Consider the following 24,640-nt stretch of genomic DNA (forward strand, 5'->3'; position numbering starts at 1 on the left):
CCAATTTGATAGAGACCTGCTTCCAGCGAGGACTTGGGTTGTGAAAATTAATGGCGACTTCTGAAGCAATACCCAAAACACATACATTGGGAAACAAAACTTGTTGGGGCAAATTCAGTGATTCACCTGAGTCTGTAAAGATAAAATTATTTGTTATACCAACAAGAATTACAGGTACTGTATATAGCCAAAATCTTCCACTAGTTAATAAATACTGTATACAGTATAACAATTATCAGCCTAAAATATTTAAACTTTAAAATAAGAGTAATTTTGTAGCTCTATGTAACTTAAATTTTATACTTGAAAACAAACACTAAGTGCAATGAAGTTTGGGGACTGTTTAGGGGTTGTAATTTTAGCACCAAGATGTCCCTGTGAAATTCGACTACTGCACACACACACACACACACACAAAACACACACACACACACAAAAACACACACACACACACACACAAACACACACACACACACACAAACACACACACACACACACACACACACACACACACACACACACACACACACACAAAACACACACACACACACACAAACACACACACACACACACACAAACACACACACACACAAAACACACACACACACACACACACACACACACACACACACACACAAAACACACACACACACACACACACACACAAAACACACACACAAAACACACACACACACAAAACACACACACACACACACACACACACAAACACACACACACACACAAAACACACACACACACACACACAAAACACACACACACACACACACACACACACACACAAACACACACACACAAAACTACACACACACAAAACTCACACACACACACACACAAACACAAATTTTTTAAATTAATATATAACTATTTAAACCATATTGCTGATCAATGTCTACTTTATATTCTTGCAAACCAGTACTTTTACCTGTCTCCTGTGCTATGTTCTCCTGTGAGTGGTGCTGTCTAAATGTCTGGATGTAATTCACGGACTGATAATTTACAGGTACTACACCAGCTGCCACACCTAATGATTGTAAACCTGCTGGAACACTCGTTGATCGTATTGTGGGGGCATCAGTTGCATTTGATGAACTGCTTGCATTTGTTGCTTGCAATTCTGAAGTTTGGGGACTTGCAAATTTATGATTACTTACAGGGTTCTGAATTCCACGGGTATGACTTTTATCCGAGACAACTGATGGTCCTCGGCCTAACTGTGCAGGTACTTTAATTTGATTCAATGCCACTGGCATCTTTACAGAACTTGATGATAACCCCATTCTAGGTAGTGCCCTCTGAGTAGCTGGATGAATTATTTGTTTGCAATTTTCAACAGCTGTCTGACCTCCACCTTTCTCTTGGGGTTTATCACTTAAAGGAGATATATTTGATCTTGACTTGGGTCTGGGGGCACAGGGGGTTGATGAGTCAAAGCCACCACTGTTACCTTCAAGGAAGCTTGGTAGCTGTAATTTATGTGTGTCCTCTAAAATTGTAGATTTATACTGAACAAGTTTAATAGACTCATCAACGTTGGTGTCATCAAACTTAGTCTGCAAGTCATTGCTCATAATTTTTGATTGGTGAGAATATGTTGCTTCCCCAGGTGCTGAATTAGTTCTGCTTGCTTTTAGTTTTTCCATATGTTTATGTGGTATACCAGTAATTGGTTTTGGCATGCATGAACTTTGTGGAGGCTGTAGAAACTTTGTTTCTGAATTATTTACAAGTTTTTGGGTAGCCTCTCTACCTATACTTTCTTTACCAACAGATTTTGCCTCAGCCTTATGGTCAATTTTAGTTTGTTGCTTTGATTGCAATATTCTCCGTCTCCTTAATTCAAGTACTTCTGCACTGACATCAAGGTCAGTCACATCTAATGTCTTATGTAACACAGACTTTTCCTGTGTCATCTGAATAATCTTCTCAATCAATGCCTGAGGATTATCTCACAAGAGCATCAGACAAAAAACAGTTAATCATCTCTGCACTTATGGGACCCTTAATGTCATTTAAGGTCTTTTCTAACATTTTGTTAGTGTCAATTGTTGATAAATTTTGTAGTAGGCTCTTCTCTACTCTGATGAGACTTTTCTGTTGTCTTAAAAAATGATTCCTGGTGATTAGTTGTATTAACATTTATTTCACCAAGGTAAGATCCTATCAAGTCTTTTGGACAAATTTTAGGAGTGGCTTCATCATTACTCCAGGAGTAGTCTGTTTTGACTGGAACAGAATTATTATTGCTCAAAGACTCTTTTTTGTGAGTGTATGATGCCATTGTCTTAGCAGTCAAATTTTCACTGACTTCAGAGTTACAGTATCTGATCCAGAACTCCCAGAATTTTTTTTACTGTCACGATTAAATTCTGCAGCCTTTTCTGAAGCCTTTGTTTCCTGTTCCTCTTTTAAAGCTGAAAAGAAGGGAAAACAAAATTGGGATTAGCTACATATTATGTACTTATGAATTATATTAGAGAGACTATTATGATTACAGGAAAAGTGAATCAAAAGAAAAAATTATTTCAACATGAAGAAAGAATGATTTTGCAAATTCTGCTATAAACATGCAGCAGAGTATAAAAAAAAATCTAATGCATACTGTAATGTAAATGTACAGGGAGCTAAAAGTTATCAAAATTGACGGTTGATCCTGATATCTAATTTCATAACTAAGCATGGAAAGAGTAAATATGTACAGGTAATCCCAATTCATGCAGGGGTTCCTTCCTGAAAATCATTTTGTAAAGAGGATCACTTTTTTACAGATTCCCATTATGAAATCTGAAATATGTTCCCAGAAAAAACTAAAACCTTGTGACATGCTACAAAACATGTTTTTAATGTTCACAATAATTATAAGCCAACAATAAGTATAGAACACACACTCCTCGGGTTATGGATGGGTTCCATTCTTGATGGCTATCCGGAAGCCATAAGTGACCTTTATATAATACTGTAATAATAAAATGGTTGCCCCTCGTGTAACGGATGGCCAGCCCAAGGGCCACCTAGGCATTAATTTGTTTAAGGTGTAACAGCTGTCGCCAACACAACAACCACACCCAGAGTTAACAAGCTGCATGACCCAGTGTCAAGGAATAGTCCGAGAAGACTAGACAACTCACCAACTGCACTGGCTAACCATTACCTCGGAACACGATCCACAAATCAATTAACATCCATGTTCCCAATTACTGCTGGACTAGCCAAGGTTTCAAACCCATGAAGCACTTAGCTACTGAAAACACAAGGTCAGCTATAAGACATCTCATCAGCATGAGGGATGAAAAGGACCAAAGTTGGTTTGAGATTGTGACCTGTAATTTAACCTAGCACATGGGTTTCACAGCACAGGTGCATTAACAATGAACAAGGATTTTTAATTCTTGACCTAACTGGCAAGTGATTCCTCCAAGTCAGTCCCTCTTTAGGGACTGCAGTTGAATTGGAAGAGAGAATATTAATAGATTTATGGTTTTTATTGGGTTTCTGTAATATGGTCCTATTCACAAAAATTGAGGATCTTGGAAACCCTGGAGTATCAACCCATAAATCTGTTGACTTAGTATGCGAGTTGTTCAATCCACTATGTTGAGTTGTAAAAGAGTCTGAGGGAAGAGCTGGAAGGTACACTAAGAGAGACACATTAACAATATGCATGAGAGGAAAGGATAGGATAAGTGACAGTTGTGTGGGGAAGCCAATCCTACAATAATTGGAAACAAGGAAGAAAATTATGTAATCTGATACTGATGTTCTAGTCATAATGTGATAAAATTACTGCACATAAACTGTGATGATAAGGCTGTGATAAACTCCTGGATATCAAAGATAAAGTTGGTTAGATTTGCATATTATCTTTACCTGAAGGATAGGCTAAAGGCTGCTTCTCAGGATTTAACCCTACCTGAGCAGTATAGAATGGCATCCCTTCCTTATCTTTATTAAAACCTGACTGTACACAAAATCATCCTTGCATTTTTTCACAATTACACAAAATTACACAGGGAGGAAGCTCTTTTGAAAATGGTACATCTTCATAAGGAAGGTTTGCTACATCATTTTCTTACCTGATTGAGAGTAAGACTGCAACATTTGACTGTCCTCCATAGTTATCTCAATGAGAGGTAGGCTTCCCCGCTGCTGGAGGAGAATGAACAGCTTTTCCAAAATTAGGCTGTAAAGTTTAAGAACAATCCAATTAATATTAATTCATTTACATTTTCAAAATTGTGCTCCAAATTTATAAATAAACTTATGATATTCATTCTTTATTTTGATCTATCAGATTCATTAATTCATTTAGTCCTTTAGAGAAAGACAACTTGTGTGTAGATAATGTGGAAAAGCATAAGTGTAAGAGCTATTGAATATGATGACACAATGACAGATTCAAGGAGGAAGGAATGTGATGATATAGAATGATGAAACATCAAAGTGGAAAAGTAACAAATATAGAGTAATTTAACCTGTACCATGACTAGTGCAGTGTTTACACTATATGATCACATAGAAACCCCCACCCCAGAATTTAAAGGTTTAAAACTAACTTTGGCATCATAGGTCCATGCGTTAAAGTTATTACAGTAGTACAGTACTGTACAGTACAGTGATCCTCGTTAATCTAACGCCAACGAAATTCGGTTAACAAATTATTCCATAAGAATTCTACCTGGTTAACAAAAATTCAGTTAATCTAATTCTTTACTTAACTTCTCAACATTGCTCACCAGCTGGAATATTAGTCCGCCAATACAGTAATCGGTTCTAGGGCTTAAATTGTTCCCATTTGAGTAAATATCAAGAAGGTTGTACTATTCAATAATTTTAAAAGTTTTATATTAAAAATTTTTAGTCATTTTATCAATTATTGAACATAATGAAAGTACAGGAAACTAGTTTTTAGCGCGCCAAACAGCCACTTGACTCACCCAGCAGGCCAGTTTGTGTCCCTGCTCTGTGGAGGTAACATCTACTTGAGACTTTGAACATAAACTATTTTTACATTTTTTACAGTACAATTATTGGTCATTCTGAAATTTATTTTATATTGACAATATATAGATCAGTGCAGTGTTGATTTAAAGAAAAATAATCTTGAATTACACCTAGTGAACTTAAAATTTTATGGGTGAATGGCAGCATGAAGCACGGGTGATTTCTTCCACCCCCACTTCCTTCTCTCTTTCCCCTTCTCTCCACCCCCACTTCTAATTCCAATCATCATCAACCAGGAGCCTTTCATGCACACCTCACAGTAAGTATACTTTACTGCATTTATTTTTAGTTTATGTAATTTTCGGTGAGCTGGAACCAATTACCCAAAATCCCATTGAAACAATGGTTTCGTTTAACGAAATTTTTGGTTAACGAACGACCTTCTGGAACGAATTGTGTTTGTTATCCGAGGGACCACTGTACTGTATATAAAAAGGACAAACTAGACACATTGAGTGATGACAAGAATGCAAGTTTTTAAAGATTACTTACACCAAGTTTTTAATTTTCCACACTATTAAAGAAGATTGCCCCAAAAATTATATGAACTAGCTAAGACATTAGCTGAATTGATCAAGTTGGCTGGCAGTAATTCATTATCAAAACCTTACCAGTATCAGATACCCTGAACAATATATCGTGTGGGAACTACTAGGGTCATCCTGATAATATAATCATACTTTGTAAAATATATCTGACTTATTTACAAAGCTCATCTATTGTGACCCAAATATACAATATAGTATTAGTTTGAAAATTTCACTGTTAAGTCAGGTCCCCATTATTCAATTGAGTTCAGTGGCTACAATCCTGAGACTGTTATTTTCAAGCTCTCTTAAGAGCCTTCATCCTTCTCTAGTTGGGGGATGGCATTGTAGACTGTCCATTTCGCTATTATTCCAACCTAAATACTCATAGATCTTAGCTGTTCTTTGTTCTTCTTTGACATGTCTCAAAGGAAAGGAAATACCAGTTTTATTATTATCATATTGATATTATTATTACATTCATTTGTTTCTATTGGTGCCACACTGTGAAGCAAATGGAACTTTGTCTATCCTTGCATTTTTCTGTTTCTGCTCAAAATCTGGTCTCCAATTTCTGCTTATAGCAGTCATTTATACATTTCAAGTTTTTCCTATTTCTCAAAATACAATTTTTGCAACTACCAGGTGTCATATTATCATGAACAATATTTTCAAATACTTTTTGACTGACTGTACCTTGCAGCATTTGGAGCATCACTCAAACTGTTACCAAACACCATAACTTCCCAGAATCAATCAATAATGAACACACTTCGTCCTGTACTGTTTTGTTGTATATAAACGATATAGTCCACTCCAGCACACTCAAAATACAACTTATTTGCAGACTATAGTAATCTCTATGCCAGCAGGTATTAGGTAGTAGGCAGCTACCAACCGAGGTACTACCATCTGGGAAGATATTGAAGCATAATGTATTGTCTTATGGTAGATCCTGCTGCCATATGGCATCACAAAAATTGTGACCAAGTCCCAGGTTGCTAATCTAACTTTCTGCCTCATTTACACACAATTGCAGGGTCTCAATTTTTTCTTCTACTATTAACAACACAACATGCATATGTTGTTTCTCACTCTTGACCTTTTTTTTGTATTTCTTTATGGTTCTTTTATTATTTTATTACATTTCACCCCTAATGCCCCATGTGGGTCAGTGACCTGTGCCCTGGTGAGATAATCCCTGTATAATTAAAAAACAACTCGGATCTCTATTCCTTGGTGAGAACTATGAACACTGAATTGACTAAAGTCAGGACCTGGGTAATAGTGAATAAACTGACCTAACCCACTACACGATCTTTCACAGAAGGAAAACTTAACCCAAGATTTGGACCCCGTACCTTGAATACAGTCCTCAAACATGAACAAAATACTAAATTCCTTTGGGGTCAATGTTGATGAGAAACTTACCAGAGAAACCACATACAAGCCATTCACAGTAAAGTCACTAAACAGTGAGGTATCATGTATCACACACTCGACAGTCACTCACTCTTACAGCAATGAAAGAAATCTATTATGATCTTGTTTACCAACACCTGATACACTGTTACACAACTATAGCTCTGGCTCTTCAAAACACAACCCTGGTTACTGCAAAAAAGAGAGTTGTGCGGACAATGACCTATTTGAAAAAAATATTTCACACAAACGAACAATTTGCTAAATTGAAAATGTTAAAATTGAGGATCTTAACACCTACTGCTGTGCCCTATTTGTTTACAAATCTGTCAATCACTTGCTTGACAACAATTCCTGCATTTCCTGTTCGAAAAATCAGAGATACAACTTAAGACACCAAGAGCTACTAAGACCAACCCCTATGCACTCCTCTCAGTCCCAGACATCCATAAAATATCATGGAAGGTGTGGAACAACTACCCCCACCCATCAGAGCAAAGACTAATATCCCTTCCTTTAAATAATCTCTTAAAAATATTCATTGTCTAAGTATTAATATATTTGTAATACCTACTTTATAATGCTGCTTTTATTGCACCACCAAAACCGTTTTATCAGACATTATCATGTAGATAGATAGAAATTACCATTGCAATAAATACATTTGCCTACTAGACATAATACCTACAGTTCTGTCCTCTTGTTCCACCTTAACACAACCCATGTTGTACTGCTTCCTCCCTTATCATATTTATGTTCATCAACTCCACTGTAAAGTATGTATACAGTATACTTATAATATAAATGTAAAAATAACAAAATAATATAAATAAATAAATAAATATTGAAGTGATAACTGTGGTAACATTCTGATATGTTCTTATCACCACCATGCTATGTGTACTATTCCAGATGATACTACATGTTACATAATACTTCCTTGAGATAAATGTACAGTACTGTATACATATCAGGTGCGCTTAGAGCTCAGGCTCTCAACTGGCTCAACCATGTTAATATTATGATTTTTAATTGATTCTGTATTCGTTTTCTTCTGCCGAAATAAACTGTTTCAAAATCATCAAACACATGCATACACTCCTTTTAATATAATGAGAGCAAAGAACTCACCTATTTTCTTCTGTCTCCTCTCCCAGGAGCCTAAAGCTTCACTGTGATTTTAAGTAATCTTCCACCAGCATCTTGTTCCCAGGACCAACTAACTTCTTGTCAGGACTGATGATCCACTTAAGGCCTAGGACAAACACAAAAATAATATTAAAAAAATTTAATTACATTTATTTATTAAAATTTATTATTTCATTTAAACATGTGGTCCCCAGATGATGGCTGGTGGTTTATCCCACATAAATAAACAATAAGAATTCAAATTCTCCCTTAATGCTAGTGTTTGGAAACAATGTACGGTGTTTTTTTTACATACTGACACCTGAGCCAAGCATTTCTCTACCCTATCAGATGGTAACGAGGAACCTTTCGACTTAGAATAAAGACCAGATTCTTATTTAAAAGGTAATGTTTCCTGACCTTACGGTCAGCACGGATAAGCTACCAAGTGGGAGCCTCAGAGCCAGACTAACGTAATATACAGGCAAGCATAGCCAACCAGCTGCACGGAATAACGTGATGTCAGGCACTCAGCCAGTCAGCATGTGTGGTGTGTCCCTGTTATCTACCCCATGTTTTCATGATTATAAGGGTTGAGATAGCATGTACTGTAATTATGTAGCCATTCGGCCGCCCAGTAGCACTCAGAGCAGGTGAGGCTGCACTGTCAGCTATGTTATTGTTCAACCTGTATTTTGGGTAGATATACTCAGCCGAATTCCCCCACCTCCCTTTTTTCAGTTATAAGCACACACAATCATTCATACAGAATATACATAAAAAAAATCATAAGGGCAGAAACATTTCTACGCAAAGGGTAGCACACACACAGCGGGGAGCAGGGGTATAGGGGATCTGTCAAATGTTCGCTGTCTTGTGTCCCTTGATGTGAAACAATGTCAAATGACAATGCAGTATTTTTTCATTTATTATTATTTTATTATTCTCACATTTATTGGTACAGTATACATAACGATAACTGTTCGGTCGGATTCACCAAGCTAACTAAAAGATGTGTGTGGCTGCTGCCTGTATGCCATGAAGTCACATAGGGAGGGAGAGGCGGCTGGTCAAGTTACAGCTCAATGCCTCAATACATAAATTCACTTCCCACACACATGCTCTTCATTTTTCTTATTTTATAGTTTTATACAGTATTACATTTCCTTTATTTCTAAGCCACATTAGAGTGTTATAATACTGCACACTTGGAACACAGAATCTCCAATCCCACCAAAAATATTTTCCCAGTGAGTCAACATCGCTAAACCAAAACTGATCATCGCTTAAACAAGAAAGGATGAAAAATTTTATACTAAAGTGAATGATCATCGAGGGATACCTCTTATTAATTTTTCAGAGTTTTATACTGAAAACTCTCTCCATACTAAACTGGCTGCTCACCAATTATTTAGTAGAGAGAGGCAATACTGTAATGACCATAAAATTTCTTATTTCACCTATCCACACTCATTCCCAGAGTTATTAGGGGAAAAATAGATCTCCTCAATCTTGTTTAAAAAGGATGACTCAGAACTCCGCTTTATGTAAGCACATATCAGTGCTGACTAGTTCAAGCAAAATACCCATTATTATGATATGTGATGAAACCCTTCCTGCATTTATCTTCAAAAAATAGTGATCCTGATTACATAAATGGAGGCATTTTACACTCAAAACTAAAGCCCAGTTAAATTATGTGCAATTTTTTCTGCCAACTCAGTGGTGCCTTGGGCCTATATATGCTAGTTTTCCACAAGGTCAGTTGTTGCAAGAGGTCATGCCACATTCTGATCATAGAAAAACACAAAAGTCATATTAGCCCAATTTTTCCCTCAGAACAGACACCAGGTCCCAATAACATGTCAAGTGAGGAAAAGGCTCAACATCCTGCCCTAACAGATGAAAAATTCCTGAGGAACCCCACGAGGTATAGCAACAATTAAAGATCAAGCATGCAATTTTCCTACCTATTATGTTCCATCTCCAAACTATCTCCAGGGAGGCCTAGAAAGAACTTCACAACCACCTTCAAGATGTGTCAGAACAAATGATTCAGCACTAACTGCAAGACATGCCATCTTGTCATGCTGCAAAAAAATCTCCCTACAAAGTGTGTACAAGAATATACAAATGCTTGAGCGCCTGAAACTCACTGAAAGACAAGCTACCCTGTACTAACATACAACACCTCCTCAGTACCGCCCGCTGGAGGAATTCATGCAGATCTTGGTAATGAGATGGTTCCTGATTATTTAACAACCATTTGCTAAATCTATGCCAAATTGACTTCATTTGGTGTTAAAATCAAAGGAACATAAAATATTAAATAATACTATACGCTTCAATTAATTCTATTATGTTTAATTCATCTTTAACTTATACTTTTGTTAAAAAGTCATGTAAATAGGTTACAGGAATAAATAGTTTTAAGACTGTATCTTTATCTAAAATTTGCCACATGGGTGTGAGGCACCTGTGATTTAATTCCTGATAACCACAATAAAGCTAAAGAGATACTGTACCAAAAGACAACTGAACATAATCATACATATGTACCTTACAGTAATTTCTGCAACTCCATGAATGCCAGAAAACAAGAAAAAGTCAAGTTGATTATTTGTGCATGCATCCTCTTCTATAAACTTGAATGCTTCACAGTTTTCCTTTCTTCTTCTTCCAGGAAATCCAAATTTGGTGCATGAAATGCCTCTCCTCAAACTCTCTGGCCAACTCAACCTGATCTGCCTTAAACCAGTCATTTGAATCCCTCTGAAACAAGACCTGAAACATGAGTAAAAGCACTTTAAACTAGCATACATTATGTCACAGTCAACTCAAGCAACAAAACCCAATGAGAATTGATTAGTTTTCAATAACAGTAACAACTGAACTCTGCTTCCAGAATAATCAAGTGAATGTGTTCTATAAAACAAAGACTAAAATAACATGACTGACCAAGATTGGTCATGAACTGCATCAGCAAGGAGGATCAAATGTCCTCAATCAGTAATTAGTTGATTTCATGACGGGTTAAAGAGAAAACTCTAATAATATCTGAAAAATCTCCTCCTCTCACTCTTTTGGGTGAATCAAGGTACAGACACCTAAGTGCTTACAAATGTCCTAACTTTCCTACACTGTCTACACAGTGAATCTTTGTACCAATGTATCCAAATCCCACAGAAATTGTATACTGAAGTAATCAAAGGAATATTCTATGCCTGCAACTTGAAGATAAATCCCCATCCGTATACAGTGCTGTTATGCAGAAATATGAACCACTGACCTATTTTCATCATAAAAGTCATTTTCATCCAATTTGCTCACAGTCACCAAAAGACCCCAGAGAATTACATGATGTGGATAGTAGTTGATTCTTCCAGCTCATTACCAAAAATTGTTGACCGAGCTGAAATCTGACCTGCATCAAACCGAACCTGTTGGAGGAGAAATCAACCATTTAATATATTCTATATTCATCTGTTAAAGTTATAATAAAATGACAACAAATAAATTGGCAGGTGTGTGTGTGAGTATGTGTGTTTTCCTCTTCACTGCCACCATGTATTTCAGGAGGAAAAGGAGTGCAAGAAGGTAAAACTCTTATACAGTAGAGTACAATCAGTCCCGAAGTTTCATTCCTGGACCCTGTGTTTAAGTTGATCTGTTGAAAACCAGAGCAGTCCTAATCCCATAATTTAGCATAGGTTAGAGTACAACCCTGCCCAAACAAAAACAAATATATCCTATATACATACAAATACTGCAATGTAAATACAATGAACCCTCAAAGATCCAGACTAAAGGGGGGGCACCTGTCTGAAAAAGCCAATTTCTGTATCTTCTGCGAATGTACTTAATGTATAAAAACGCTAAATTATATACAACACCAAAAAATACAGTACCGTACTTTACAACATATAAAGGAGTACTGTATTTATAAAAAACTTTTGTGTGTACAGTGCAGTATTTTCCTCATGTAGCCATAGTTTTCTTAAAATAATATATACAGTAGAAGGAAATAGAAGAATAAATAAAATTAATACAAATAAATAAGTTAATGTACAACAAAAAATACTGTAAAGCCAAATCAGTAAATAAAAGCCAAATGAAAGTTTAACACAGTCGCCATTTGTATATACTCCCTGCTTCATCATAGTGACAGAGACCAGCTGGGACACCGATTCCATAGCAACACTCCCCACCCCTTACACACTGTGCTCTCCTCCTGCTCCCTCACTGAACCAACTAACTCGTGTGCAAAGAAATGTATATTTCCTTTACGTGTTTGCCCGTAAGACAATTATTTCTTTTACTTTTTTCACAAAATGTATGTACAGTACCGGTATGTAGGATGGTGTATGCATGTAACTGAGTAAAAATAAATGAAGAAAGTTAAGTATATCTACCCAAAAATACGAGTGAAAAACAACCATAACACCTGACAGCTTGGCCCAGAAGCCTGATGGTTACAGTGACGAGTCTAACCTGGCTACAATGCCATGATTAATCACTACTAAGCACTAATATATCAGTGAACACTAATATTAACAGTAAATCAAGTGAAATATGGCAGCGAGCAGAGAGTTACAATAGCAGACGACGCTCTAACTAGAGGTCACTCACTCACTCCCCTGCCAGGCTTATGATCCAAATACGCATGGGAGAAATACATATCTTGTACTAGTCTAATTTGAAAATGGTGATGGACACAACGATAAACAAATTATATAAACCATGCATTTACCTACTTATAACATAATAACAAACATTCTATCATTACTAGAGTGAATGAAATAATATTCCCCAAACAACAATTGACAACTGTTTATGTTTCCTGTTGCCAGCACTGTGTCTCAGACGCTGACATCTTAGTTACACGGGCCTAAGATGATCTTTGCTCTGTTTTGGGAATGCTTCTTATCCCACGGAACCCCTAAATTTTGTCTAAATCTTCCGAAATCCGGATTTACCGGGTCAGAATCTTCGACAGTTCACTGTACAGTAATCACCCCATTAGCCACAATCTTAGACTCCCAGAACTCCCCAATAGCTAGATTTTTTATGCATTGAGAAATTCCGAAATTCTCCACCCCTAGAATGGGAATGAATTTCTAAGGATTGCATCATGCGCATTTCCATAAAATTATGAGAAAATCTCTCTCTGTTCCGAGCATGATAAGAGAATTACCAAGAGATTGCATCATGTTACTGAAGGACGTGCCAGGCACATGGGTGGAAGGGTCAGAGTGCTCGTGAGATATAACTGCCCACTACTGTCATGTGACTGCATGGGATGCTTATGAATGGGTGATGTATCTCATAGCCTATCTCTCCTCAAACTCTTGCATGATGACTCTTAGTCCATTCTGCTGCCATTGTACAAACTTGTTCACTCATTTACTACCATTTTCACATATAGTCTGTGTTGTACAGTACAGGCAAACCCCGTTATTCATAGCCTCGGTATTCGTAACTCCGTTTATCCGCAATCAATTTATTGTTACTAATTTTCACTATTCACAATGGTTGCCCCGTTTATTCAGGAATTTACGAAAGCAAAACTTTGAATCGCTACCAAACCATAACGAGGACAGTGTGTGTGACGATTCCTCTGCTATACGCCTCCCGCCGCCTCAGTCTCTCACGGACTGGCATGTGTTTTGTGTGATCTTGCAATGCCTAAGCGACCAGTTACTAAAACCCCAGCAATGTTGCTGAGAGATCGTGTGGCAGGTACGCTGACGAAATTGATATCAAAAAGACATGAACACGAGAAGGAACGTCAGTGATTGGGCGCATGCACAGCTTGGCTCCCTCACGTGCATTCTATAGTTAAGAGTGCCGACAAGATCAAGGAGATGGCCGGGTCTGCAACACCACTGACGGCTACGAAGGTGACGAAGTTCTGTGATGCTGAGATGGAGAGTATGGAGCGGATGTTGAGCACGTGGATTGACGACCAGGCCCAGCGCCTTAAAACACCTTTATCGCAATGCATGATTCAACAAAAGGCAAGATCGCTGTGGAAAGATATAACTAAAGATAAACCCAATGTACCCAAGTTCAGTGCTAGCCGTGGATGGTTTAACAGATTTAGGAAACGTTTATCAACCCACAACCTAAAAATACAAGGAGAATCAGCTAGAGCCGACCATGAAGCAGCAGAGAAGTTCCCACCATTTCTCGCAACCATAATTAAGGAGGGTGGGTACAGTCCTAAGCATGTCTTCAACTTGGACGAGACTGAACTCTTCTGGAAGAAAATGTCTTGACGGACCTACATATCTGAGGAGGAAAAGACCGCACCGGGATTCAAAGTTGCTAGGACCACCTCACTCTAACGATTGGTGGAAAGGCTGACGGTGACCTATAGTTAAAGCCTCTTCTTATGTACCAGTCTGTAACACCCCATGTTCTGAGGGGGATTGTGAAGGGACAACTTCCTGTCGTCTGGCGTTCAAACCAAGGCGGGTGACAGGTCTGTGATGCACGACTACGTTCAACTATGTGTCCGGTCGCATTGGTCGCTATAATAAGGAAAATAATTTTGATGATAAAGCCCTGATGGTGATCGACAATGCACTAGGTCATCCACCAGCTATGGTTGACTGGTGTAAGAACATTAAAGTTGTGTTTTTGCCCCCCCAACACCACGGCTTTGGTGCAACCCATGGACCAGGAAGTCATCTCTACATTCAAGGCACTCTACACTCAGCGTATCATGGAGCACCTGACTGAGGGGACTTAATCTATGGCATTGAAACATGGACTTAGAATGGGATAGAATGCACTATAATTCAAATTAAAGAGATAATTTATCTGAGGGCTGCATCTGGGAATATCAAAATGTAAGAAGTAAATTTGGAGCAGTGGACTGGGTGAAAACTGATTTGCTGAGAAGGATGCAAGAGAGAATAGTAGATATTGTCTAGGCAGGGTTCCCAACCTTTTTAATCTGACGAGTACCCAGCTTATTTTTAATGTTCAAGGGAGTACAACTGCACCATACAATGAATGTGTGTACTCCATCCAACAACTGTGTCAACTGGTCATGTAAAAGATCACGCCATCAGCTCAGTGCCCTATGTACATTGAACAGAACTGATGATTCCTCTGCAAAATCCATTACTGTTATTTTCTTTTTTGCAGCGTTTAAACTTCTAAAACATAATTGTCAACACAAATTTTTCTGTATAATATTTAAAACTTAAATTAATGGGACACTGGCAGCAGTGATGTATTTTGTAGTACAATGGGCAGTTCTGCTTGATAACTGTCAGTGAGGAGTTATAAAGTGATGTTCTAATGTTCAAAATTTAGAACTAATGCTTGCGAGCACAATTTTAAGCACTGTAGAAGAGCACTGCCAGACTATCAGGGAGCACAGTGGTGCTCATGAGCAACAGGTTGGGGACCTCTGGTGTAGGGGTGTTGGGTTGAGGGAAACCACTAATAGTTTGAGACGGAAAGGTGGAACATTACAAAAAGGGGAGGGAGAAGAAATAATAGGAGGCATGTAGTGACAATGTGGCTCTTCTGTCATAGCCATCTCCTTACAGGGGAGCTCCCTAGAGGAAGGAGTCATTGTAGAACAAGAGAAATGGTTCTTAAACTCAAGTACACTCATACTTTTAGCCATCTTGATGGTCTGTCACAAACAAGTTTTTCTGCTGACAAAAGATATTAGATGACTGCAATTTTACTGCTGTTACAAAATATAATTCTTTATACAGCTAGTTCACTGTGTAGTTCTCTTCAGCTCTTCTCTCACATTGCTACATCCTCTTTCTACTTAGAGCAAGAGCTTTTAGCCATTTTATATAATGATGTAATTATTGCAACAAAATACATATCAAGACCATAAAAAATTCCATCCACGTTGAAGAAAATGAAGAGCAATTCTCAAAGCAATGGGCTGCCACACTTCATTTATCCTTTAGACTTGAAAGAATCAAAAGCCAAGAGACATTTGATTTTTTAGGTCATTTTTGTATGTAAAGTGCCTGAACAAGATCAGATGCTGTTCTTTCTTTTATTGGGCCTAACTGAATACAAGGTGAGGTTACCAGTCCCATGCTCCTTTTTATACTAAAAAAATAAATAAAAAAAATATTTTGTATATCTCTAAATTTTAGTATTGTACTGTATTTAGAAAATATTTGTCATTCTATGTTGATTCTCACTGACCTATCAATTCCTCAGTCTTAAGTCTAAAATTCATAAAATATACAAAACTTTATAAAACAAAGGAATACATTAATACTGTACATTTCTTTCTTACCTTATTGCTAACAAAGGCATCATCATCATAATCATCATCAAAACTGGCTGTCTTGAGGACCTCATCTCTAGTATCCCACTCACGAGAAGCCAATTTTGAAAGGCTGTCAATTTCTTTCTCATTGCATTCATTTAACAATGAGTGTTGAGGTTGAAGAAGTGTGGATGGTAGACCCTCAATCCAGCCCTCCACATCACATGCTGTACTATCAGAATGCCACCCTTCTGAAAAAAGTTATTAAGGGTTCCATTAACTTACCCTAAGATTTTTCACATCATTCCTTCAGAGGTTAAATAGTATGATAGTTTTATAACATGAACTCGCAAAGTACCTGTAAGTACGGTCACTGAATAACCCAGACCCTAATACATATCTTCATGAACCTTCTCTTGTTACTGCACCTTCAATATTTTGACCCATCACCTTTGTCATGCGCTCTCTTGATATACCTTCATTTATTCATTCCCTTGGTAAATATCAAACACTACAATACACATGGATTTTACAAACCACCCACTTAATTATGCTTTCAATCCTCAGCATCAGGCCTCCAAACACAAACAGTTTCTTCTTCTCAAGAAATTCACATTCATTGCTTACACTGATCAGGATCTCATCTTCTCCATCTTCACATAGTGTTACTGGTTTGTCTTGTCCCTTTGTTTGCCCACATGCCTAACAACCTTCCCTGATATTTCAATACATTCCTATATTATCAACCAAACCAAGAGTACTATAGAAATCAAACGTAATATCCCCGTTAGCTGGAATAATTGGTGCAGAGCACTTCCGGGAATGAGAGATTTCCGGGTAACGAGAAGACTCTCAAAGCCGGGAAAAAATCCCTCATCCCCGGAATTTTCAGGGTAACAGAAAAATGTTCTTGGAAGTTCCAGAAATTGCCCAGTACATCATCTCTTGAACCCAAAAATATCCTCATCCCCGAATTTTCCCGGATAACGAAAAATTTCAATGAATTTCCAGAAAATGTGCCTCATCTTCATCTCTCAAACCTGAAAATCCCCATCCCGGAATTTTCCAGGTACAGGTAAGATTTTCTCAAAATTTTCCGGAAAATGCTCCCCTTGGAAAATCATTCCCAAAGCCAGAATTTTCCGGAAACTGCTTTGGGAATAATTTTCCGAGAAAATTTCAATTCCGGCTATCGGAAAGTTCCGGGTTTGAGGGATTCCGGTTAACTGAGTTATTACTGTACCTGTACTCTATTTCCTCATTTGCTCCCCATTATCCATTGAATTAGTGATAATGCTATTTCTAACTTATAGTATATCTAGACCACACAAACTATATAAATTTCTACCTTCTTTACTCACACAAGTCTGTAACAATATTGTAATAGCTACATTTTACATTCTCTCAATCAACATTTGTGCACAACTTTCTACAAACGAACTTAATTATTTGATACTTCAGTTTTAAACAGAGCAGTCAAACATTAATAATATGTCCTGTCTGCCCACTTACTCACCCATGCTTCACTCACTGTGCTCTGTAATTCTGCTACAATCGATCCAATTAAGCATTACAACAAACTGAACTTCAGCAGTAATCAGATGTCATCTTTCTGTGTCCGATCTCCATTCAAATACTAATAATTTAACTTACATGTTGAAATGCTTTTCTAACTCGTGATTCCTTTATTCCCATTTTTTTTCTGTAGCTATATAACCTTATGTTTAATGAGACAACCCTTTCCACATTGTCTTCTTTCTTATAAGAAAGATACCAACTGCTTTACTTGCACCTGCTAATCAAAAAAATTTAAATTTTATTTTGTCATTCCCTTAAAGTGTAGATTACTAATACCTAACACTGAAAAACTGAATATCAGAAAAAGTAAGAGAGTGAGATGACGATAATCATGTGCTAATGTTGATGGTTAGGGCGATGATAGCCAGGATGATAATGATAAATGACAGATATTGTTAGGGATAGAAATGTTTGAGAAATATTTTACAGATTTACTTCAGAAAAAGGAAAAGACAACATGACATAGTAAAATAAAAAACAAGGAAATACTTAACAAAAATGTGACTTACTAGCTTCAGTGTGAGTAGAGAGTGCATAAGATCTATCTTGAGACATGTGAGGATCTTGACACCTCATAATATCAAGACTGTGTTGCAAATACTTTCCATCCAAACCTGAGAAAAATAAGGATTCATCTATATCTGCAGTGGCAATAATATTGGCAAAAAGAGTTCCTTTAAAAAGCACCTCTTTACCATTGCATAATAATTTGATTCTTAATGACAACACCCAGTTAATCAAATAACCATTCCAGCTACCTGATCATCCTGGTGACAGAGCAAACATTTCTCACAAAACATCCACTTTTTATATTGCTCTCTCTTCTCTGAATGATTCTCCTTATCTCTCTTCTTTCTACATCTTGTACTCTCCTCTTCACTAAATTCCTTCCCTTCCAAGACATGACTGGCACTTGCCCAATGGACAATCTAATATTCAGAGGGGAAGATACCTAAATGGGAATTTGTCAGGTGCTGCATGACCCCTCCTTGCTGTACATGTGAGATGACAGGAGTTATGACCTCACATGATTATGAGGGGAGAGTGATAGTTAAGGTAGGTGATCACAGGTGCTGCCTCTGCCTCCCCACATACCCTACAGGCGAGGTGAGGTGACAGGAGTTATAACATCATATGACACCGGTTACTGCCACAGACATCATTTAGATGGACACAAGTGATCTGTGAGTTGACACACACAATAAATTTTAATGTTTTAAAATGTTTATTTAACTTTTTCATAAAATTTTCTGGGCAAGTAAAATTCAAAAGTCACTTGCCTGGGACAAGTAAATGTCCATCATCTGCACAGCCTGATTTAAGGCATCTGGTATTTTGTCTTCGCTGAATAGGATGGTTTAAAAATTTCTCCCACACCTCCACCTGTAACCTCAATTCTGCTGGCATCATTTCACAAACAATTCATCTGTATTTGTAAAGAAACCAGACGCTTAATTCTGGTTCAAACTTTCTTGCTGAAGGTCAATCAAACACAAATAAAGCTCCTTCGGACAATGAAAATTATGGGGAAAAATAAAGCATTTGCATTACTGCTCATAATCATGATGAATATACTGTACTACAGGTACTTCTACTAGCCCCCAAAATAAAATCCACAACACAATCCATTTATTCTGAACCCATTAATGGCAAATCTTTTTGGTCATTAGCTGAGAGTTTATTTAAAACTCTTCACAGCCTAAGCAACCACCTAAATTATAGCCACAGTGTTTTCGGTCCTTTCCAGTCTACACTCAAACAAAGCCTCAGGACATAATATCTGCTCCTTCTATTTATCACCCCACAGCTCACTTCAATCACCATTAAGAGTCATGGAATCTGTCATAATTAAACAGCCACAAAAACTATCTGAATATTTCATCTCCTCTCTGATTTTCAATAGCTATGATTTCTTTTTCAGGTGTTCCACTGCAGACTTGCTAGCTTTCCTAACTCCTGAAGTTGAATGTGGTCTTGACTACTTTTGTAAACCTTGTCTTGTTGTCTTCAATATTTTTTAAATTTCTGAATGTATAATTTGGAGGTAGATATTAGGGAGAAACCCAAGAAGGATGGAAGGGTGGGGTGAAGGATACACCAGAAGTGAGGGGCCAGACATCCTAGACATAATGATATGCATGAATGCCCAAAAAGCATGGCATTGAGTGACATCAGTGGATGGATGTGCTGGTGGTGGGTGGTGCCAGGTTGTGTGAAATAACAGGTAAATCAGATACTGTTGTGAGCCTTATTGTGGTAAGGGAGTACCATAGCAGAACAGGTTTATTACAGCAATAAGAATGAATATAAAGGGAAAGTTTGTATGTGCATGAGTGTTTACAGGTACTGTATATGTACACTTTCAATTCTAGCTGACCTGTAATATACCCGTAGTGAGAAAAGGTTTGAAGGAGTGAAAAAAGGTACCTCTTCACAAATACAGTACCAATAACATAATTGATGAACTAAAATTTTTATGAAACTTATACAAACAAATGGATGCTAGGTGTAATGTAGGGTTGGAAGCTTATGATTTATCAGTCAATCATCCAACTCAAGTCCCAACTAAACCTAATAAAATTACATTTACTGGCTAGGAAGCTGAAAGCAGGTGAACAACAGGAAAGAATGATAAAGGGGTATTTAAGAGACGAGATGACTGATGTGCAGAGGTTAAAAATGAAAAATGAAACAGGACTGAGGGGATTCAGAGCAAAATCAACACAAACAACTATCTTCCATAATGGGATGCAGTGTACTGTATACAGTGGCCCCTCGGTTAACGAACTCAATCCGTTCCAGAAGGTCGTTCGTTAACCGAAACGTTCGTTAACCGAAACCATTGTTTCAATGGGTTTTTGGTATTGGTTCCAGCTCACCGAAAATTTCCTAAATTCAACAAAAATGGTAGAAAAGTTCACTTACTTTGAGGTGTGTATGGCTCCTGGATGATGATGATGATGATGATGGGATTTAGAATGGGGTGGAGGAGAAGGAAGAAGAGGCAATGGGGTGGAAGAGAAATCCCCATGGTGCCATTCCCATAAAATTTTAGCTCTCTGGTTTAATTCAAGATTATTTTCTTTAAATCAGCTGCACTGCATTATATATTGTCAATATATAAAATATATTTCAAAATGACCAATATGCTTGGAAACACAGAAAAAAGCGTTTAGTTGAAGAGAGTCTCAAGCAAGATGTTACCTCCAGTGAAAACAAGAGAGACTGACGCCTGTTTGCTGTGTTAAGAGGCTGGATGCACGCATTAAACTAGTCACTTTACTAATTTTGTTCAATAATTGTTAAAATGACTAAAAAATTGAATATTAAACTTTTAAAATTGAATAGTATAAACTTCTTGATATTTACAAAATAGTAAGGAATTTAAGCCCTAGAACCGATTAATGTGGCGGACTGATACTAAAGCTGGTTGCGGTCAGTGCAAGCGAAAACATGTTGAGGTCGGTTAATGAAGTTAGGTTAACGAATTTTTTTCGTTAACCGAATTGAAGATCCTTATGGAAGGCAGTTCGTTAATCGAAATTACGTTAACCGAGGTGTTCGTTAAGCGAGGGTCACTGTATATATATTTTTTTTATTCATCATGCCCTTTTTTCCTTATGATGTAGGGTGGATGAAAACAAAAGTAACATAGATCCTACACTCAGTCACACTAACTACAATGTGAGTTCTGCTACAGTAATCACCTTCCACAACAAGGTCCATGAAATATAATCTCATTAAATATCATAGTGATACTTTTACAAACATTCAATATTATGTTCTCTTACCAGATGGGAGCAAATCTTCAACTTTTCCTTGACTGAGATCAGAGTCTTCACCTCCTGATAAGTCTGTATCACTATCTATTTGAACAACTTCAGGTGGAGGACTTCTAATCAACTTGTCTTTCCTTTCTTCTGAAATATTGAATATTACATAATCTAAACTTGAGATATAACTATTATCTACTAATTAATAATAATGAGGAAATATAAATGATATGTAATAATGGATATTTAGCTTTCTGAGTTATGGTATATACTTATGATATGTGATCTGAACATGAATTGTAATAGAGACTGCATTGATTACCCCTCAATCATGAAAAAATAACATTAAGGTAAACATTTACTTCAATAAATGATATACTGAGAGGAATAAACAATGAGGGATAATCAAAATAACAAAAAGGAATATCACATACCCTGTTTTTTAGCATCACACACATAGAATTGTCTCACTGCAGTTGACATTTTGATATTTCCCCAGTTGACAAGTTGGTGTGGTCGACTAAAAACCTACTTGTTGACAAACCTGCCAAGTGAATATATAACATAAGAATAGTAAACACATCAGAGGTTAAAGAGTAGAAATGGGTGAATGTAGCAGAAGAGGTAAGGATAATATTCCCAAGCTAGTGATTAGGGAGCAAGGGATTATCATACTAATGTGTAAGGTGTGCTTGTCTAAGGTAGGAGGGCATGTACTGGAAGGCATTTAGAGGCAACTAGTGAAATAATACCAAAATAAATACAGTGATATCTCCGTTAGCTGGACCCGGTCTGAGAGCACTTCCGGGAATGAGAGATTTCTGGGTAACAAGACGACTCTCCAAAAGCGGAAAAAGTCCCTCATCCCCGGAATTTTTTAATTAACAGAAAAAATTTATCGGAAGTTCCACTTTGAAGAATTATTTCATCTCTTAAGCGAAAAAATCCCTCATCTCCGTAATTTTCTGGGCAATGGAAAAATATTCTTGGAAGTTCCAGAAATTGCACATTACATACATCATCTCTCAAACTCAGAACAAAATCCCCCATACCCAGAATTTCGGTGACTGGAAAAATTTTCTTGAATTTTCTGTGCCCCTTGGAAAATCATTCCCAAATCTGGAATTTTCTGGAAAATTCTGGCTTTGGGAATAATTTTCCAAGAAAAGTTAAATTCTGGCTATCGAGGAAGTTCAGGTTTGAGGGATTCCGGCTAACGGAGAGTTTACTTGGCAATGTATTTTTAAACAACTGTCAATGGTAGAAATAAAGTAACATGATCTCATATAATGACAGATTAAAGTAATATCTTTCAAATGGATCATAATACCCTGTATCTGTAAATGTGTAGTTCACTGCTTTCCTGTGTAAGGAAATCAATCTTAGGAACACTATAACATGTGCTTTGAATAATTCATAAAAATACAGCCCAGAAAATGAAGCAGAGACCAGAGGATGGGTAGAGTTCTGGTGACGTGTGACCTGGATGCCATCAGGCATGCTGAAGCACGTTGGGAATAACTGGTAAAGCAGGGCCACAACTCTCTGAGGTAATCAAAGACTACCTGCATAATAATACTGTACATAAATAGCCAGAATAAGTAAACTCGTCTAGCTCCTCCACCCCATCCTGAGGAATTCTACTTAAAGATTTTAAATGGCCCAACAAATGTTAGAATATGTCATATCTGGCTCTAATAAATTTTCTTTACTTATGAAGACGGTAATTAGGTCCAATTTTATCAATTTAGATTAAATTATGCAAGCAATACAAAAATTCAATCAGCTGCTCCTTCTCAACCCAACAGATGCTCAATTCAAAGAGTTTATGTGGACTGACTAAGGTTAGATTAGGTGGCATCTTATTTAATAACTTTCAATTAGCTTAAACTTTGCACTGTTCTGTGTACTCTTTATATTTACTTCTCTTTGCTTATGAGTTCTCAGGTTTCATTTTATAAGATTTTGTAAATTAGGGTTATGTTATGCTGCCTCCTTCTCGGCTGATAGATGCTCGGTTCAGTTTAAATTGGCTGACTGAAGTTAGGTCACGTTTAGTTTAAAAATGTTCAGTGTCAGTATATTAATTTCTTTGCATATTAAAATAGTCCCCCCATCCAAAAGGACCTTTTTATGGAAAGACATACAGTATCTGCATTGTTCACGTACAGGCTGAGCCATTGTGAATTTGTATGACAATTTTACTGAATACATATCTATCAATGAAATACTTAAAGTTTCATCAATATATCGTCACTAATACAGGGGTCCCCAACTTAAGAACGTTTGACTTACAAACACCGCAAATACAAACGGGGTTAAACTTTAAATTTACAGTATTTTATTTACCTGAGGACTTATTTTATACTTTAAAGTTACTGTATTTTTTATTCTATTTCTTTTCTCTTAAATTAAGTGATTTTAGATGTATATAATCTTAAGGATATGAAATAGTGGGAATTTAAACATTGTTCTAAGCCACGATATGCACATTGCACGTGTTTCGACTTGCGTCCATTTTCGACTTAAGAACATCCTCAGAGAGCGGAACTCCTTCGTAACTTAGGACCCCTGTACAATTAACATACTCAAACCATCATTTTGCCCTTTGTTCATATGACATCAACCTTATACGGTTTGCATCTTGTAATCAGCACTGGTCAAGTGATAACATATGGCCTTGTAATGTCAGGTTAAAATACTTTTGTTGATAAAAATTGCTCGGGTAAAAGTTTGGAACCTTGACCCTCAGTGGTGTGCTAGGCTTTTGACGTAGACTTACAAATTTACACTGTACTTATCTAGTGATGGAACATACTGTACTCATACCGAGTTTCACCAAAAAATTCTGTAACTATTGATAAAGCAGTTGTGCTTCAGACAGAGCTTTCACTTGACCTTGACTTAGAGACTTCTTGAACTTGGTATTCCCC

General features: G+C 37.1%; 2 protein-coding genes across 2 annotated transcripts in view; both read right to left on the bottom strand.

The window, feature by feature from the left end:
* The window catches only part of LOC121863762, a gene marked incomplete at its 5' end in the record, with an annotated part of 38,032 nt that continues 13,392 nt past the window's right edge, over positions 1-24,640 (bottom strand). The window contains 3 exon segments of the mRNA XM_042362533.1: positions 1-132; positions 944-2,432; positions 4,092-4,198. Of these exon segments, the coding sequence (XP_042218467.1) occupies positions 4,139-4,198 (60 nt within the window).
* The window catches only part of LOC121863761, a 31,112-nt gene continuing 17,900 nt past the window's right edge, over positions 11,429-24,640 (bottom strand). The window contains exons 5-9 of the mRNA XM_042362532.1: positions 22,142-22,251; positions 21,726-21,854; positions 18,444-18,548; positions 16,384-16,607; positions 11,429-11,536 (exon numbers count right to left, since the gene is read on the bottom strand). Coding sequence (XP_042218466.1) covers positions 11,450-11,536; positions 16,384-16,607; positions 18,444-18,548; positions 21,726-21,854; positions 22,142-22,190 — 594 coding nt within the window. The 5' untranslated portion in view covers positions 22,191-22,251 and the 3' untranslated portion in view covers positions 11,429-11,449. The remainder of the gene's footprint in view (positions 11,537-16,383; positions 16,608-18,443; positions 18,549-21,725; positions 21,855-22,141; positions 22,252-24,640) is intronic.

This window comes from Homarus americanus, unplaced genomic scaffold (assembly GCF_018991925.1).
Source record: "Homarus americanus isolate GMGI-L3 unplaced genomic scaffold, GMGI_Hamer_2.0 scaffold48354, whole genome shotgun sequence".
In the NCBI taxonomy this organism is placed as follows: domain Eukaryota; kingdom Metazoa; phylum Arthropoda; class Malacostraca; order Decapoda; family Nephropidae; genus Homarus; species Homarus americanus.